Source organism: Manacus vitellinus, unplaced genomic scaffold, assembly GCF_001715985.3.
Source record: "Manacus vitellinus isolate BGI_N305 unplaced genomic scaffold, ASM171598v3 scaffold_77_pilon, whole genome shotgun sequence".
NCBI classification, from domain to species: Eukaryota; Metazoa; Chordata; class Aves; order Passeriformes; family Pipridae; genus Manacus; species Manacus vitellinus.
The window spans coordinates 1,621,205-1,638,419 of NW_021940802.1; the positions used below are offsets into that span (position 1 = coordinate 1,621,205).

The following is a 17,215-nucleotide window of genomic DNA, read 5'->3' on the forward strand; positions in this document are numbered from 1 at the left end:
AGCCTCCCAAAACACCGAAAGTGAAGGGAGAAGGCAAAAAGAAAGGAAAGAAGGCAAAGGAGAGTCCCCCACCAGCCATCCCCAACCTCGACTTGCTGGAGGCACACACCAAGGAGGCTCTGACCAAGATCAAGACGCCAAAGAAGGGGAAGGTGGGTCATGTTGTAACCTCTCCCCCTTCTCCTGCCATCATAGGGATAAAATCACTCCTTAGGTCTCGTGTGAAAGGTAATCTGTGTGACACAGTGTGAAACCCTGGCTCTGCTGATGAGAAGGAAAGATTTGTAACTGCTGGTTCATTACCCTTCTTTTACCCAACTCTTGGATTTAATTTGACTGTTTGCTTGGTTATTCTTTGATATGGAGCCTCCCAGAAACCCATTTATATCAAAAGGTATCAATGATGACAGAACTTGTTTCTAAAGCATCAAATTTACTTGAGATTTCACTCTAGAAGGAGTGACTGGAGATAGAACAATAGTTTTCTTCCACTTTTGCCCATGCAGGACAAATTTCTTTGTGATGCCCTTGAATTCTGAAACCTTTTAATTCAGCATGAATTTTGCTGTTGGCTTCAGGAGGGGCCATTGAGGCACTGACAGAGGAATGTCAGAATTGCTGTTTGTAAAGAAATACCCCTAAATCTTTCCTAAAGCACTTCTGAACTTTTAGCAGTTTGTGTGCAGTTTGTGGTGCCTGTCATGGAGCAGCAGGCAGGGAGATGAGTGTGTTGGTGTATTGAGGAGAAGAGCAGCTGGTCTTCTGCAAGTTCTGAAGCAGCAATATTTGACTGAACCTCAGTTTTGGGTTCCAAAAGAATAAATAGGAGTTTTCAAAAATATATTGTGTTATATTCCAGATAAAGCCTGTGTTTCTGACATGCAGCACTGCATCCTCATTAAAAGGAGTTCTTCCTGACTTTTATTCCCCAGGCTGCAAAGAATGTTCTAAGTGTTCCCAATAAGGAATCTGCAAGCAAGCAGAATGAGGTGGAGAAATTTGAAGTCCGAGAGCAAAATAAAAGCAAAACAGAAGCCAAATGGAAATATAAGGTAACACCTCCTGTTAAATTCTGCTGCTGGTTCTGCCACATAATGACAAGCTGAGGGTGGAGAATCGTTCATGGCTCTACCTAAGCAGAGAGAACAAGACACCAATTTTGAGTTTTCAAAGAAAAAAATTAAGCAGAAAAGAATCAGTCACTGATTAAGGAAGGGGATGTGTGTGGATGAATTCTTGGATAGCATGTGCTGAATTATCCATCTTATCCATGGTGACACCAAACTGTTAACAGTGAGATGTTCAGTACTGATCCCTTTTGTGATCCTTCCTGGAACACAGTCCTACTGCTTTAAGTCTGGAGTAGTTGCAGAGAAATCAATAACTAATCAATAATTAACTAATAATTTATACTCAGTAACTAATTTTAATGGCATGAAATTAAAGTTAATGAAATCTGAATTATGCCACATGGACTTAAAAGCTTACCTTCCTGGAGGGCTAATGGAGGGTCAGTGAAATTCACTCCTAGAACAGCACATTTTGTCTGCAGGGGCAGTTAAATAAGGTGAGCTCAGGCTCTCTCACTGAAACAGATGTTTGTTGTGAAATTCTAATGACAAAAGTGCAAACAAATTCCCCTGTTACAAAATCCTCTGTTACTCACCACATTTGGGGGACCTTATTTGGACATTGGGAAGGAATCCTTCCCTGTGAGGATGGTGAGGCCCTGGCACAGGGTGCCCAGAGAAGCTGTGGCTGCCCCATCCCTGGAAGTGTCCAAGGCCAGGTTGGACAGGGCTTGGAGCAACCTGGGCTAGTGGAAGGTGTCCCTGCCCATGGCAGGGGGTGGGATGAGATGGGCTTTAAAGTCCCTTCCAACACAAACCAGTCTGTGATTCTATGATTTTGCAATCCTCTTTTACTCTGTCTGTAGATGAATAGACTCTCTGAAGATACCTGTGAATCTACCACATAAATGACATGACATTTAACTGGTTTAATTGTTTTGTTTTGTGTTGTTTGCCTTTCAGAACAGTAAACCTGATTCACTTCTAAAAATGGAAGAGGAACACAAATCAGAAAAGACACCTTTATCAGGAAATAAGGACAACAAATTTACATTCTCTTTCTCTAATAAGAAGTTGCTTGGGTAAGTAAAAATATGACAACGCACATCAACTAAAAAAACAGATTGAAAAGTCAGTATTTATGTTTTTTTACAAGAAGATGAAAATCTGCCCTTCTGGTCAATTTAGAAAATACACTGTCACAAAAAGTTCTTCTAGTGCTTTAGTCAGCATCCTGTTTTGAGATATAAATTGTAGGTTCAGAAACGTGTTTGTAAAATTATTCTATTTGCTTTGACACCCCTGAAAGTATCAAGTTGACTGAGATTTCTGCATAGAGATACTCATTGTCTTCCTCTCTGTCAAGTCACAAGCTGTTTTCTACTCAGTGTTGTTACTGATTTGTAATTTTTCTTTTCATTTCAGTTCAAAGGGAGTCAAAACCCAGCTGAATACTAGTGTGTTTGGGTCACTGCAGAATTTTAAGGAAGACAAAGCCAAACCTGTACGGGATGAATATGAATATGTGTCAGATGATGGTGAACTAAAAATTGATGAGTTTCCAATCAGAAGGAAGAAAAACACTTCAAAAAGAGAACTGCCCTGTAAGAATATTTCCTGGTTTGTCTTTATCTGCTCAACAAAGTCTTAGGTGGTGATTGTCCAGAACAATCAGCATGTGATTTATAGTAAAGAAAGCAATGTTTTACCTGTCAGTCAAATGTAAGGGCATAGGAGGGCTGGTTTTTGGAGGGAAAAGAACCATGACTGTGTTTCTTTTTATTCATTCAGTTTTATCAGATAAAAAAGACACCCTGCAGCACACTCCTGTTAAGAAGCCAAAGGTGGAGTCGGTACCATACAAGGTATGATGATATTGTTCCTTCACAAAGTCCCACTTGAACGAGAGGATCTTTAAGGTCCCTTCCAGCCCAAACCCTTCTGTGATTCTGTACCTGTGATGCAGCAATTAAAGTGTTTGTTTGCTGTGATCAGTACAAGTTCATATTATAATATCTGAATAAGTCAGAAAAAGAAAATAGTTTGTTAAGACAGAACTGGAGTTGTCCAAAATGTTTGGTTTTAAGTACTAAGAAATTCTCTGCACCCTGGTTTGTCTCTGGGATGTTCAGGAGGAATTGCAGACCTCCTTGGCTGAGTCAGGAGCTGATGTCTGGAGGCTGGTGGTATCTCCCTGTGCGGGAGCTGAAGGAGGGAGTCCCTGGAGAGAACAGACTGGCACTCCAAGCAATAAGGGCTGGCACCTCAGCAGCCTGAAAACAGGGCAGGGAGGGGAAAAGAGTCGTTTCATTAGACTGTAGGCTACAGGGCACAGAAATCCCAGCCCCAGGGAGATGGTCAGGTGTAGGCAGCTCCCTTCCATGGCCCCACGTGGCCCCTGTTCCTATGGATCTGTGCCATTCTGCTGTCTGATTTCCCAGTCTCCTGCAGTGGGATGGCAGATGTGGGTCTGTCCCCATGTCTGGATTGTCAGTGTTGGCAGTCTTGCCAGGTGCAGATCTGTGCCCTGCTGCACACCTGGGCTGGCAGAGCCATGGCCACACAGTCCCTTCCTTTCCTGGAGGGGTCATGGTCTGAAGAACTGGAGCAGGGGCTGGGAAATTAAAGCAGCACCTGGAAACACCACTGTTAGAGTGGTCTGATCCCATGAGCAGGATCAGATCTCAGAGCTTTGGGAGGGGAAAGAAAAACCCACCATGCCTACAGATTGCAAGGAAATGGATTTTTACCATGCACCTGGTTTTGTTCGTTTTATCTTTAATGAAAGCAAATTCCAAAGGCTAGTCCTGTGTCCTTGGAGGAGCAGCAGGCTGCAGGAATCACTGTGCTCTTCTTGTTGAGTAACTCAGTGAGTTTCCACCTTTTTTGAGCCTTTCCCTTGTTTTTGCAGAGCGAGGACTCGTCAGATGAAGATTTGCTTCACATTGACACCGAGGCAAAGCCGGGACGTAATTCCAAAGTAAAGAAAGAGAGTGGAAGTTCAGCAGGAATTCTTGATCTTTTGCAGGCAAGCAAGGAAGTTGGGGGTTTAGAGTATAACACCAACAGGTACGCACCAAGGGAGGCTTTTCCCTCTTACCTGGGAACAAAACTGCTCTTTTGTGGCTGTGTGTGAGAGAGAATGAATTGTGCAGCTTGGCAACTGCTTTTTCTCCAGTAAGCAAATTCTTCCTTTGTCCTATGATCTGGAGGTGGGAAAGATTTTTGGGGTATAATTTAAACAAATGGAGGATTTGACATCACTTTTAGCAATAATACTGTAATAGATAAAAATCATTCAAAAGGAGGAGAGAGCTCAGTGACTGCAGCTTGAGGGCATGAACTATGGTTTTTAATGTAGTGAGATTGTGATAAAGTAATCTAAATGGCCAATATTCCTTCCATAATGCATTGTAAGGTGCCATGAATATCAAATGTTTGCAAGAAGGAAATAGGAAACTATCTACCCTCCCTCCTATCCCTGGTCATCATTCTTCTCCCCACCAAAAAATATGGCTTGGGGAAAAAAAGTAAACTCTTTCATGGGTACTTCTATTTCTGAAATGGAAATATTTGCCTGGGCTTAGCTGTGTCTTATGTGGGATCTACTTATGTAGGTGAATGTGGGAACTGAAGCTGGGTGTTTTGGGATGTGGTCGATAAGGTACAGCACTAGATCATTCAGTAATCCAGACAGTGAGTGGTGAAAAGAAATGGAAAACCAAGTCTAGGCTAGGCTCAAATCCTGCATTCAGGACTGTCTGGAGCAAGGGGTGTGTCTGGGTCCATCTCAAACCAGATGTGTGGGGTCATTGCCTCCCCCCTTCACAGCCCAGCTCTGATCTCAAACCATCAGCAGACAGCTGGTAACAGAACATGGTGTTGTTTGGAGAGAAGTTAGTGGGACTGTTCACATATTGAAGTATCTTGCTTAACTCAAACCCTAGGAACAAATGCACAAGGAAGGGGTTTTGGGAACATCAGCTGAGTTGTGGCTTCCATGCACAGAACTGCAGGAGCTGCTGCGCCGGTGCCCGGTGCTCCCTCGTCCTCTGCTCATAAGGACATCCTTGCTGCTGCAGCCTGGAGGGAATGGTTTGTCCTCCATCTGTAGAAAAGCAGAGGTTTTCAGCCAAGCACTTCCCACTGCTCCCCAGGAGCCACAGCCTTGGTACTTTTGGAAACTGTGGGCTGCTGGCAGAAGTTTCTAGATTCTAAATTTGTGCAAACCAAGGAATAAACCTCCGAAGGGTGAGAGTAACAAGTCTGATGTGGGAAATTATGTGAGACATGTGGAAGGCTATTTGTGATTGGCTTTTTAATAAGCCAGTTCCATCTTCACCTTGAAAACCACCTTCCCCAGGCAGGTGGGATGTGTTGGGTTTCCTTGCTGACCGCTGGAACCAACAGCATAATTTTCCTCCCTCCTTTCTCTTGGTCTGCCTTGGTTATACAAAGCCACAGAAGCTGTGTAAGAGGTAGAAGTAGCTTTAGGATTGACCTGAGAGTTGAGAACAAACTGGACAGAGAGCCTGGTGCTGTCCTTTGCCCTTGCTGGGTGTTGGGGGCCTGTGACCCAGGAAAGGTGCAGCCTGCAAATTGAAAAGGATCTGTCAAAGTGGAATGAGGAGATCCCTCCAGAGAGGAAGATATTATCTAAGCCTGGGAAAATTAAAAGTCATAACTGAGAATTCCAAAGCTATGCCTCGTGGTCAAAGGGGAACATGTGGAATAAGTTACCAAGGGAAAATTACAATAGAAGAAAATATTATCAGGGATTTAAAAAAAAAAATCATTTTTTTGATGTTGAGAGAGAGAATGGAATTTGTTAAGGTTGCAACGTGGTGACAAAGCTGCAGAGAAATCTAGAGAAGGGAACATTGCTGAACTAAACCCATCTTCTGGTTCAACCTTCTCAAGTTACTAGAAAATTGTGTCCTCAGATGGTTGCAAGAGGTTAAAAACTATGATATGGCCTGACTTCATGCAGGGTGCATTGGCTGTGCAGAACCAGGCAGCTCTGTCGAGACACTCTGGCCTTTGGGCATCACCATTTAGGGTTCATTACTGGTTGCAAAGCAGGGACAGGGATCCCCATCCCTGTGCTGAGCAGAGATGGGCCACAGAGTCTCCTCTGATTTCTCTTTCCATCTCTAATGGGGGTGAAAAAGGCTTGATTTTAAAATCAAGTCACACAGTCACTTCATCTCCTCAGAAGTCTTGTCTTGACAAGGCTGCTATTTCTAGGGACAAGATCTCATCTCTCTCTAGTCCTGGTTTTCCTGTGTTGCTTCCCTTTCCATAGCAAGGAGAGGTTGACCAAACATCTGTCATGGAGGGCATGGGGAGAGGTGTCCATGTGTCTGCAGCTCCCAGGAAATCAAGTAGTTTTTGTTGTCTTAATTCAACTGGATCAGTGGTTCTGGATTTTCCCCATCTCTTCAGATTTGGCCCCAACTCTGCTCCCACACTTCAAAAGAAATAATCACATTAACACTTGTCTGTTTGACTGTTCCTGTGAATTCCTTTTCCATTCTGTGTTGTGGTTCATAATGGGATGAGTGTTTACATCGAATTTACAGTTACATTTTGGCAGGTCATTAGACATGTTGACAAGCAGCTAGGTGTGTCTAACTCTGTCAATAAAGTTGCCAGGCTAATAGAACTCCCACAGTGGAAGTCTGGTACAAAAAAAAGAAAATTTATGAACTATTATAAGAATTTGAAGAAATCTTCCTTGACCATGTGCACACTACCAACCGTTTATTGCCTGCTGATGAAATGGTCCTCCAATATTCTCTGCCTTGCTTGGGGTGTGTTTTGCTGCTGGCAAGGGGTTAAACTCCCAGAATAGAGAAGGACTCAGGCCTTTGCTTGCCCCCCCACTCCTGGATGATGTACCCAGGGTATTTGTAGACTTTGTGGTTTCTGAAATCAAAGTCTCCCAAAGTCTCATGTCACTGGACTCGGCTGAGTTCCTGCACTGTGTGGGGCAGTTCAGTGGGAATGTGTCATATCAATGCTGGCTCTGGGATAAACACTGGGCTTTGGCAGTGTGTGCTGCATCTTGATTGAAAAAAGCCCCTGATAAATGTAATTACTGTGTTTCATTTCATATTTAGGCTCGGCTTTTTAAATGACCATAATGTGCTTTTTAAAAATAAAATGGAAGAAACATGATATGCAAACGTACTGAGTTGCAACATGATGCCAGTGTGGTCATGTCTGACTCTCAGGAGCAATTCCCATCTTTCTCTACTTGTAAGGCAGATGAAGGGTAGGGATATGTATGTATTTATGGATATACATATATATATATGTATATTCTGGATACACCACGTAGTGGTCGTGCAGGTGGGTCACTGTGGAGTCTCCTCTCACACATCAAGCAGTCTGTGCATGGAGCCCTGTCAGACCAGTGCTGGAGCTGCTGTATCCCAGCACTAACTTGGGAAGCAGCTCAGGGCTTTTCGTGATAATGGCCTTATCTGAATTGTGGGAAATTTTGTTCTGTAAACTACTGGGCTGTCATTTGCAGCTGCCCACCTCAAATGCCCTGATGGCATTACCTCGACTGCTTTAGAGAGCTGCAGCTCAACTCCATGTGTCAGTGGGGAGAGGGACTGACAGAGCTCCTGCAGAAAGGCTGCTGTGACTGTGGGAGTGGGCTGAAAGAACTGAAATGGAATATGGCAAAAGCTTGGAGGGCTGGTCATCACCTGATCTTGAAATGAGCAGAATTACTTGTTGTGTCCAGGTCTGATTCAAAAATGGAAGGAAACACTGGGATTGTGCTTGGCATTATTGGAGTTCCATAGTTTTATACAACCGTGACTTCTGCAGAGCCACCCCTCAGTCAGTGATATTCTGCTGGAATATTGTAAATTCAGTTTCTATATAGGAGGATATAGGTGGAAGGCTCAGTAATTGCTGATGAAAGGAAGGAGATGATCTGCCTAGAGAGGCTGAGCCCTCAGAGAGAGGTGACAGTGGTTGTGAAGAGTGAGGCACCAGGTCCCTGCCTGATCCCCTGCATGATCCAGGGTGTTGGGATCGTTCCTGTGCCCAGCCTCACTGAGGAGGTAAAGCCTGAGTGCTGATTTGGTGTATTCCTGTCCCCATCACTCACTATGTCACCTGCTGTCAGGGATAGGATGCTCTTGTCAAACCTGGCTCAGTACCATGGACACCCTTGCTCCCATGCTCTTTTGAAGTGTTTTTAAGCTGTAATTGTAACTCTCTGATAGTTTACTTTCATAAATGTGGGGTTTTTTTAAAAATCATTGCTAAAGCTACAGAAAGGGGATACAGCTCTTCCAGAGCTTCAAAATAGCTTCCTGAGTCTTCTTGAAATTTTTCTTGGCTTAGAAAGCTGAAATACCCCTGATGGAAGCACACCAGGCACATGCCCTAATGAGAAACACTCTGCCCCATGTGCAACTCCGTCTCTGAGACATTTCACCCACTTCAGGTTGGAGTTTGACTCTCAGAACCACTGGTTTTGATCATATCTCACCATTCATTTGTTGAAGTTTGTGTTGCTTAAGGCAGTTCCTTTCTGATTTTCCCATTTAGTGGTCAATGTTTGATGGTCTGTTTGCAGTGTTTTGAGAGTCCAGTGCTTGGAAAAACAATTCAGGGAAAAAGAGTGAAGGAAGATTTGTTAATTCCTTATAGATGGTGCAAAATATGCCTTTACCAGAGAGAAGACAAAGGAGGAGGCATGATATTGGAGGAATTTAAATGGCTGTTTCCTAAATAGGTTTTTTTAGTGTTCTTCTATTTGCTGACTTGTGAGCTAACACCAGTCTTAACTCATTTTCAGGATTATTTATAAATGCCCTTAGTGCCCAGAAACTTCCATTATATCTTGTATGTTACTCTATCCTGAGCCCAAATTAAGCTCAAGTAGCAGAAAGCGACGTGGTGCTGCTGATTCTCTTGGGAAGGGCTGTGTGTTCATGGCTTCTGTTTCACAGCTGTAACAAACACCCTTGCCACAGCAAGGGTTTTTTTTTTGTTTTGTTTTGTTTTTTGTTGTTGTTTTTGGTTTTTTTTTGTTGTTGTTGTTGTTGGTTGGTTGGTTGGTTGGTTGGTTTTTTGTTGTTTGTTTTTTTTTTTTTTTTGCATTTCACTACTTGCCCAAACTCCAAAGTTCTGGAAATAGTGGATGATGTGTTCTGCCTGTCGCAGAATTAATGTCTGGTGTTCTCCTGTGAGATTATCTGTGTTCATCTCTGTGGTGGGCAGGGCGCCTTCCCACCTCCCTAAGTGTCAGTGCCAGTCAGAATTTACACCTCGTTTGACCTCAGCCTATTCTAGGAATGCAGTAGATGTGCTGTGTCTGCTGACAATGGGCAATCAAATACTAGAAAGGAAGTTCAAGGAAATCTGTCTCTCTCCAGTATCTCCTGTAATCAATCCGTCCCACACTCACATCAGAAAACCTTCCCAATGCACTGCAGAAACTTCTCAAATTACTTGTGCCTCATTGTGTTGCTCTTCCAGCAGATCCTGGAGGGGTGACAGTCCCTGCTGTGAACTGGGGCCTGTGACCATGAACTTCCTTCTAGTTGTTCATGCTCTTGCTCTAATTGCTTGTATGGAGCAGAGCCCTCCATGACATCCCCCATCAGTGCTGGTGCATAAGCTCTCCTTTTATAGGACTTGGTAGTATAGATTATAAACATTATTATTAAAATATGATGATGATGATGAGGAGGATTTGGTAGTACAGATAAATAGCATTATTAAATATATATAGGTAGAGAAATAATATTATTAAAAGATAAAGATGATGATGATGATGATGGTGATGATGATGATAGTTGGTAGTAGAGACACTGTACTGTTGGGAATACAATGTGGGCTTTGGAAAGTTCCCTGAGCCCTGTCCAGAGCAATGACAGCCCCCAGGGACATGCCCACATCTGAGGATGTCTGGGATGCTGCTGCTCCATAAAATTACCTGCTGTCCCTGGCAGTGTGTCCAGCTACTCAAAGGAACCAGGGAATCTCTTCTAGCACAAATGTGCTGTGAAAGGAGTGAGCTGCCTGTGAGGGGTTGGTGTTTCTGGAATCACTGATGGCTCCTGTGTTTCTCCCTGTGTCCCCACAGCCAGCCACCTGCTTCCCCCAGCACCCAGGAAGCCATCCAGGGCATGCTCTCCATGGCAAACCTCCAGGCCTCGGAGTCCTGCCTTCAGACGTCGTGGGGCACCAACCAGGCGAAGAACAACTCCATCTCCATGCAAAACTCCAAAAAAGCAGGCGGCGGCGGCAACAAGAACGCCGGGAAGCGGTTACTGAAGAAAAGCACAAAGAACAGCCTCGACATCGAGGATTACGATGAGGATCAGGACCACTTGGACGCCTGCTTTAAGGACTCGGATTACGGTGAGTGGGAAGGAAGCAGGGTGTGCCTGGGGCTGCATGGCCACACCTGTGCATGTCTGCAATGCCCCATTGCCCGTGGTCGCTTTCTCCTGCTCTGCCGTGGTGGTGTCGGCCGGTGTTGGGTGAGGAGGAGTGTTTGTAACACGGGGGCTGCACCACAAAATCAGCAAAGACCCTGTGATACCAGAGTGTCTGCAGAGCCCGTGGTGGCACAGCCACCCGGGCAGGCTGGAGTTGAGGCTTGGCACAATGAGAAGCTCTCAGAAATAGGAAAAGCCCCTGAAACTGTAGCAGTCAGCCCAGAAACAGGAGACTGTCTCAGAAATGTGGGTCAGGCACTCGTGACAGAAATATCCTTGTCTGCACAACGGCAAAGAAACATCTGGCTGAGAGGGGTGAGAAGTTGACTTTGTACATGGAAAAGGGATCCAATGCTATTTTGAGTGTTGGCAGAAAAGGCCAAGTATCTGCAGCAGAAATGAGCACAAAGCCAGTTTGCACCAGTTACATCAGTTCTGTCATAGTTATCATGGAATCATGGAATGGTCTGGGTTGGAAGGGACCTTAAAGCTCATCTCATTCCAACTTCCTGCCATGGGAAGGGACACCTTCCACCAGCCCAGGTGGAAGCCCAAGCTCTGTCCAACCTGGCCTTGGACACTTCCAGGGATGGGGCAACCACAGCTTCTCTGGGCAACCTGTGCCAGGACCTCCCCACCCTCACAGGGAAGAATTTCTTCCCAATATCCATCTGATCCTGCCCTCTGGCAGTGGGAAGCCATTCCCCCTTGTTTTGTCACTTCAGCCTCCTCTCCAAAGTCCCTCTCCAGCTCTCTTGGAACCCTTTTAGGCACTGGAAGGGGCTCTAAGGTCTCCCTGAAGCCTTCTCTTCTCCAGGCTGAAGAATAATATGCAGAAGCATTTTTGTGTATAAGTGAGGAAATCAAGACAATAAAGTAAATGCTGATAGGGACTGGGAAGCCTGAAGTGCTTAAGGGGGCAAGAAATTGGTTTATGCTGCATAGCAGGAGAGTCTCTGCATGTGTTTCAGACTCCCTGGCAAGTGTGACCATCAGGAATCACTTGCTCCAGTTAGGAAAGAGAAGTGGGTCTTTTCAGATCATTAATAGAGCTGCCAAGGAGATGTGGGGCTGCTGTGACAGGTTGCAGGAGGCTGCCCAGACACTGGAGAGCACATGCACTGGGATGCAGTGGGAGTCCTGGACATGCTTTGCAAAAGGGCAGCACAGGACTGTGGTTGACAGATGTCACACGTGCTGTCCTGAGGGGCAAATTTGCTCCCTGTGCTGGTGCTGCCAGTGAATGGAGAGTGGTTGTGAGCAGCTGGGTCTGCAGAGGCTCTGCCAGTGCAACATGTGATCCACAGACTTCAAGTGTCAATGACCACGTGCCCCAGGAATGCCAACACCAGGGATGGGACAAATGGCAACTGGCAAGAAAATGAAATGCATGTGAAAAAAAACAACAGAAGCTTCTTAGAAAAGGCTGGAAAAAAGTTTGGGCAGAAAAGTTGGTGTTTATTCCAGAGGGCTGAGAAGAGTCCATTCATAGAATGGCTCAGCTTCATCTAGAGAAGAGGTGACTGAGGTCAGACCTCATAAGGATCTGCAGCTCCTCCAGAGGGGCAGCTCCAATCTCTGCTCTGTGTGACCCAAGGGAATGGCTGGAGCTGTGCCAGGGCAGGGTTAAGCTGGATATCAGGAAAAGGTTCTGCCCAGAGGAAGGTCAGGCACTAAACAGGCTCCCCAGGGCAGTGGTCACGACCACAAGGCTACCAGAGCCCAAGGAGTGTTTGGACAACGCTCTCAGGGACAGGGTGGGATTGTTGGGGTGTCCTAGGCAGGGCCGGGAGTTGGACTGATGATCCTGGTGGGTCCCTCCCAACTGAGGAGATTCTGTGATTACAGAGTACCCTAAAAGTACCTGGTCACAGTTTAATGACAACAGCTCCCAAGGGCAGTGTGTGCATGAGAGCAAAGTCCCCTGAGTGTCACAGCTACCAGCCCTCAGTGGCACTTCTGGGGACCATCCAGCTGTGGTGCCTGCGGTCACCACACCTGGACAGAGCAACGTGCAGGGTAGAGCTGTTTCCTACACTGAAACTATTGCCTTTGTTTCCTACTGTAGTTTACCCTTCTCTCGAATCAGATGAAGATAATCCAGTTTTCAAATCCCGATCAAAGAAAAGGAAAAGTTCAGATGATGCCCCTTACAGTCCGACGGGTAAGTCCATGTTGTCTGTGCTGCCCAGACTCAGGCTAAGTTGTGCAGGTCCCTAAAAAACAGCCATTTTTCCAGGAGTGTGGAAACCATAACTAGTGATTTCTTTATCATGTGAAGGATTAACCCTTTCCAGCACAGTGGGAGGTGATCCATGCACTGTGATTCCTGCTGAGCAGTGTTAGCCTTCCTCCTTCAATCAGCTGGCAGGAAAAAATCATTCCTTGGTTGGTTTATTTCTCCTCACACTCTTGGTAGTGGATCAGTTGGTGGCACCTTAGCAGAGGGGTAACAGTCAATCCCTGGACACTGAGTAGCCATGGATTTTAGGTGGTGACTGTGGGAATAGTGAGAAAGTGTGGGAATAGTCTCCTCCAAGCTCAGCCAAAGCTGGGTGGGTTTGTTGGGGCTCACCAGAGGCAGTGACAGGAAAGAGGGTCCTTAGACCCTTTTGATGTGGCCCATGAGTAGGGGCCCCTCCACGGCGTGCTGTGTGTGTGACAAGCAGCCCATGTCTCATCAGCTTGTGGCACTGCATGTCCTCCCCCGAGGGGGAGTGAGCACCATCCATTTGGAAATGACGCTGGAGTTGCTCATATCCATAATGTGGGCACACACCCACACAGCTTTGGCTTCAGGTGGCCGTGGAGTTGCTCAGCTGTGTGCCATCTTTATCAGCAGCTTCTCCCCACGCTGCTGTGCCCGGAGGCTGTTGGCACCTCTGCCTTCAGTCACACCCTGGGAAGGGAAAGGCAGAGGCTGGCCGTCCCCATCGCTCCCTGCTGAGGAGGGCAGAGCCCCAGTGCCCTGTGCATGGCTGTGCTGCTCCCACAGGCACATCCCTGCCCCTCACCTGCCTCTGCTTGCCTTGCAGCACGAGTTGGCCCCTCAGTGCCTCGACAGGACAGGCCGGTGCGAGAGGGCACGAGAGTCGCCTCCATCGAAACCGGACTCGCCGCTGCCGCCGCCAAGTTGTCACAGCAGGTGAGAGACTGCTTGGGCAGTAGGAGCTGTCAGGGGAGGAGAGCCCTGTCCCCCAGCAGAGCTGTGCCCGAGTGCAGCCCAGTGCCAGCCCTCCACAGTGTTTGCTCATGCCAGGGACACAAGGCTCAGCAGTCTCAGGGTAATAAACGGGATCAAAGCCCAACGGTGTCACAACACACCTGAGCACGCCACAGGGTGACAAGGGACAGAGGAAAAGCATAGGGAGGGGTGAGGGAGTGAGAAGGGCTACCAGGGTAGAATAGGAGGAGGTTGTCCCAAAGGAGTGTATTTGGTGTGTATTTGAGAGCCTGACTGGTGTGATTGCCTGTCTGTGCAGATCAGCTGCTGGGAAGTGTCAGGATTTGCTTCCAAAGATTTGGTGCACTGTGGGTAGTTAGGGGCCAGTTTAGCAAAGGTACTGGGGCACTTTGGGTGTTGGCAGGTGTCCAGTCTCTGAAGGGGTCAGATAGGCCCCAGATAGGTGACATGAGGAGGTGCTAAGGTGACAAAGTCTACTGGAGGAAGGTTGGTGAGGCACCTCGGGAAGTTGATGGAGATGCAGGTTGTGGTGGCTTTGGGCTTCTGCGATGTAGACTGTTGAGTAGAAGAGCTTTAAAGATGGTGGCAGGGTATCATCAAGAAGAAACTGAAAGTAAGCAAGGGACTCAGGACGGTGATAGACTGCTGTCCTCATGGTGCACGTGTCCAGGTGCAGTTACAGGTCAGGAGATGACGTGTGTGTCCTGGTGGGAAGCAGAGGCTGAATCAGTGGGATGTTTAATACCCTCCATGCTGTTGTGAAAGGGTGTGAAGATCCCTGAAGATAGGAGGTGCCAGTGTTTGTGGAAGATGGAAAGCTTTGCTCATGCCGACCCCGCTGCCGTGCCAGGGCAGTGTCGGTGTGGCCCTGGCTGGCTCCGCTCGCCGCAGCGGTAACGAACGAGGAGGCTCTGCCCGGGGCGTGGACGTAGAGGCACGAGAGGCAAACGTGTGTGTGCAGCTGTGAGCGAGACGGTGTCGGAACAGCCCCCGAGCGCTTGCCCGTGGCCAACTCCGCGGGGTTTCGCTGTATCAGCACCCTAAGCAACGCCGCTGGCCCTTGCCCTAGCTAAAGGTCTTCTGGGGATTAATCTGAGCTTCATCTTTGTCATTTTAAAGGAGGAACAAAAAGGCAAGAAGAAAAAAAATACCAAAAAGAAGCTGTCAGCCCCCAACGCAAGCAAAGCGGCTCAGGAAGGCAGCTCGCCCGAGCCGAAGCTGGAGTCACAGGCCAGCAGCCTCACAGATCACGAGTACACCGCAGGGGCCAGCACCTTTGGGGTCGCCCAGCCTAACAGGGGATCGCAGCCGATGGCACCCGGTGTTTTCCTCACACAGAGGAGACCCTCTTCATCCTCGCAGAACAATGCCTCCGCCAAAGGTACCAGGAAACGCCGGGGGTTGTGGTGCAGGAGTGGGGAAGGGTGAAGCCATCGTGTAACCCGTGCCTTTTGCAGGGCCTTCACACGCCGTGTGTGCTGTGGGGGTGCAGAAGTGCAGACGTTTGGATGCAGGTCAGATCCAGTCAGAGATAGGGCCCATGGCCTTGGCTGTCCTGGCATTGGGGCCAAAGAGGTGTTTTGCTCCTGGGCTGTTGGTTGCAGGGTGTGAGGCATCCCATGTCAGGAGCTCTGCTGAGCATGGCCTGAGCTCGTGAGGAACACCCACAGTGTCACATCCCAGTCCAGCCTGTCTGGCAAAGCCTTGTCTGGGGAAAGAGGAGGCTGTTCTGTTCAGAGTAGGGCAGCACTGTGGTGGTGGCAGGGGTTGTACACCACCCTGTGCTGACTGTACCTGAGGACACTCCTCCCAGGCTGTGTGAGGCAGGGCACACTGCAGATCTCTCTGGAGAGTTGCCTCAAAGGAGCAGAGGAATAGCAAACCTTGGGAGTAACACAGGTTGCAGGAAGAGGTCTCTTGTTTTCTACCCTAGGGAAAGTGTGACAAAGCTGAGGCTGTGCCCGGATCTGGGCTAGGTCCTCCTCTTCTCTGCTTGAACTGGGATCAGGAGGTGTGGCTGAGGCAGGAGTGTGGGACAGGCACTGTGTAGTGTGAAGGTTGTGTGTGATCCCACTGGGAAAGACCCTGATGTGACAAGTGAGGCAATGTGGCACATGTTTTCTGAATTCTCTGTATTTGAGTGGAGCAGATTAGAGGAAGTGCAAGGTATCCTGGCAGCTTGGATGGGCCATAAAGGAGGATGAGTATAGCCTGTGGTAGGTGCTGGGGTCCTGCCAGGAGCTAGTAGTATTTGTGGCTTTCTGCAGAGCCAGAGTGGAAGGAACATGTTTGCCTGGAATTCTGCCTTTGTGTTGAAATGGTGGCATTAGGGAAACAGTTCCAAGGTAGTGGAAGATGTGGTGGGAAGATGATCCATCAGATCCAGATGCTGATGGAGCCAACCCCCAGTGTGGCTGGTAGCTGGCCAGCACAGCAGGGTGTTGTGCAGGGAGCCTGGCCAGGCATGTGGATCCCACCCTGCCCATGGGATCACTCAGTCCTCAAAGGAGGGAAGGGGTCATTGCCAAGAGAGGAGAGGCTGATGTGGCAGGGAGTGGAGCACCATCAGGTAGGTCTTCCTCTGCAGGGTCTTAGGACAGCTGAAGGCTCTGAGGGGACTGCAAAGCATCTCTGCATGGAGCACAGGAGAGTACTGAGTGTGGGGACCACCAGGTTGGGCATCACTGGGAATGAAGGCACTATGGAAGGAAATGGTGGGATGAAGCAGAACCAGGGAGTTCTAGGACCGCCTCAGGAAAGGTCTCTCAGTCTTACAGGGTGATGTGAAAGGAAGAGAAATGAGGAAACTTCCTGTGGGAAGTGTCACCCACACATTCACAGTCTTTAAATCTGGGGCACTTAAAGCACCTGGGACCAGTGGAGAGGAGCTCAGTCCCTGCAGGCACCGCACTTGACTGACCCTGTGGCAGATCAGTGGGAAGGGGAGAGGCTGCCTGGGTTTGTGCCCAGCAGTGCTGGGGCAGTTCCTGGCTGTACGGTGGTAGCTGGGGAGCAGCTGAGGAGCAGCTCCAGTCCCAGGAGCAGCACACAGGGAGCACAGAGCTCACTTAACCACATTGCTGGGGCTCCTGGTGGTGGTGGTGTCCTCATCAGGATGAGGACAGGGAGTGATGTCCACCTGGGGTGTGTGGGAGTGCCTTGGTGCTAGTCTGGATCTGCAGGAAGGAAGCATGTGTGTCTGTGTGTGTGTTTCCAGCATCCTCCTGGGGAGGCTGGATGCAGGTGGTGTGTCTGGCACTGCAGGAAGAGAGGGCAAGGAGAAATATGGAGATGTGGTGGTATGTGGGTTGGTCTCAGTGTGGTGAGTGAGGGACCAGGCATCCTCAAGGCAGTGTTTGTCCCGGGACCTGTGGTGGCATGTGAGCTGAGGATCCCTGTGCCACATGTTTCCCATAGAGGAAGTCAGAGAGGAGCCCAGAGAGCCCCGAGGAGCCTGCAGGTGCAAGGAGCTCTGTGTGTGTGTG

General features: G+C 48.1%; 1 protein-coding gene across 1 annotated transcript in view; it reads left to right on the top strand.

Annotated features, from left to right (window-relative positions):
- Positions 1-15,641, top strand: part of PHF2 (PHD finger protein 2) — a 39,954-nt gene extending 24,313 nt beyond the window's left edge. Inside the window, exons 12-21 of the mRNA XM_029964658.1 lie at positions 3-152; positions 933-1,052; positions 2,034-2,152; positions 2,496-2,674; positions 2,862-2,935; positions 3,982-4,139; positions 10,189-10,466; positions 12,615-12,710; positions 13,582-13,691; positions 14,850-15,641. Coding sequence (XP_029820518.1) covers positions 3-152; positions 933-1,052; positions 2,034-2,152; positions 2,496-2,674; positions 2,862-2,935; positions 3,982-4,139; positions 10,189-10,466; positions 12,615-12,710; positions 13,582-13,691; positions 14,850-15,158 — 1,593 coding nt within the window. The 3' untranslated portion in view covers positions 15,159-15,641. The remainder of the gene's footprint in view (positions 1-2; positions 153-932; positions 1,053-2,033; positions 2,153-2,495; positions 2,675-2,861; positions 2,936-3,981; positions 4,140-10,188; positions 10,467-12,614; positions 12,711-13,581; positions 13,692-14,849) is intronic.
- The last annotated feature ends 1,574 nt before the right edge of the window (positions 15,642-17,215 follow it).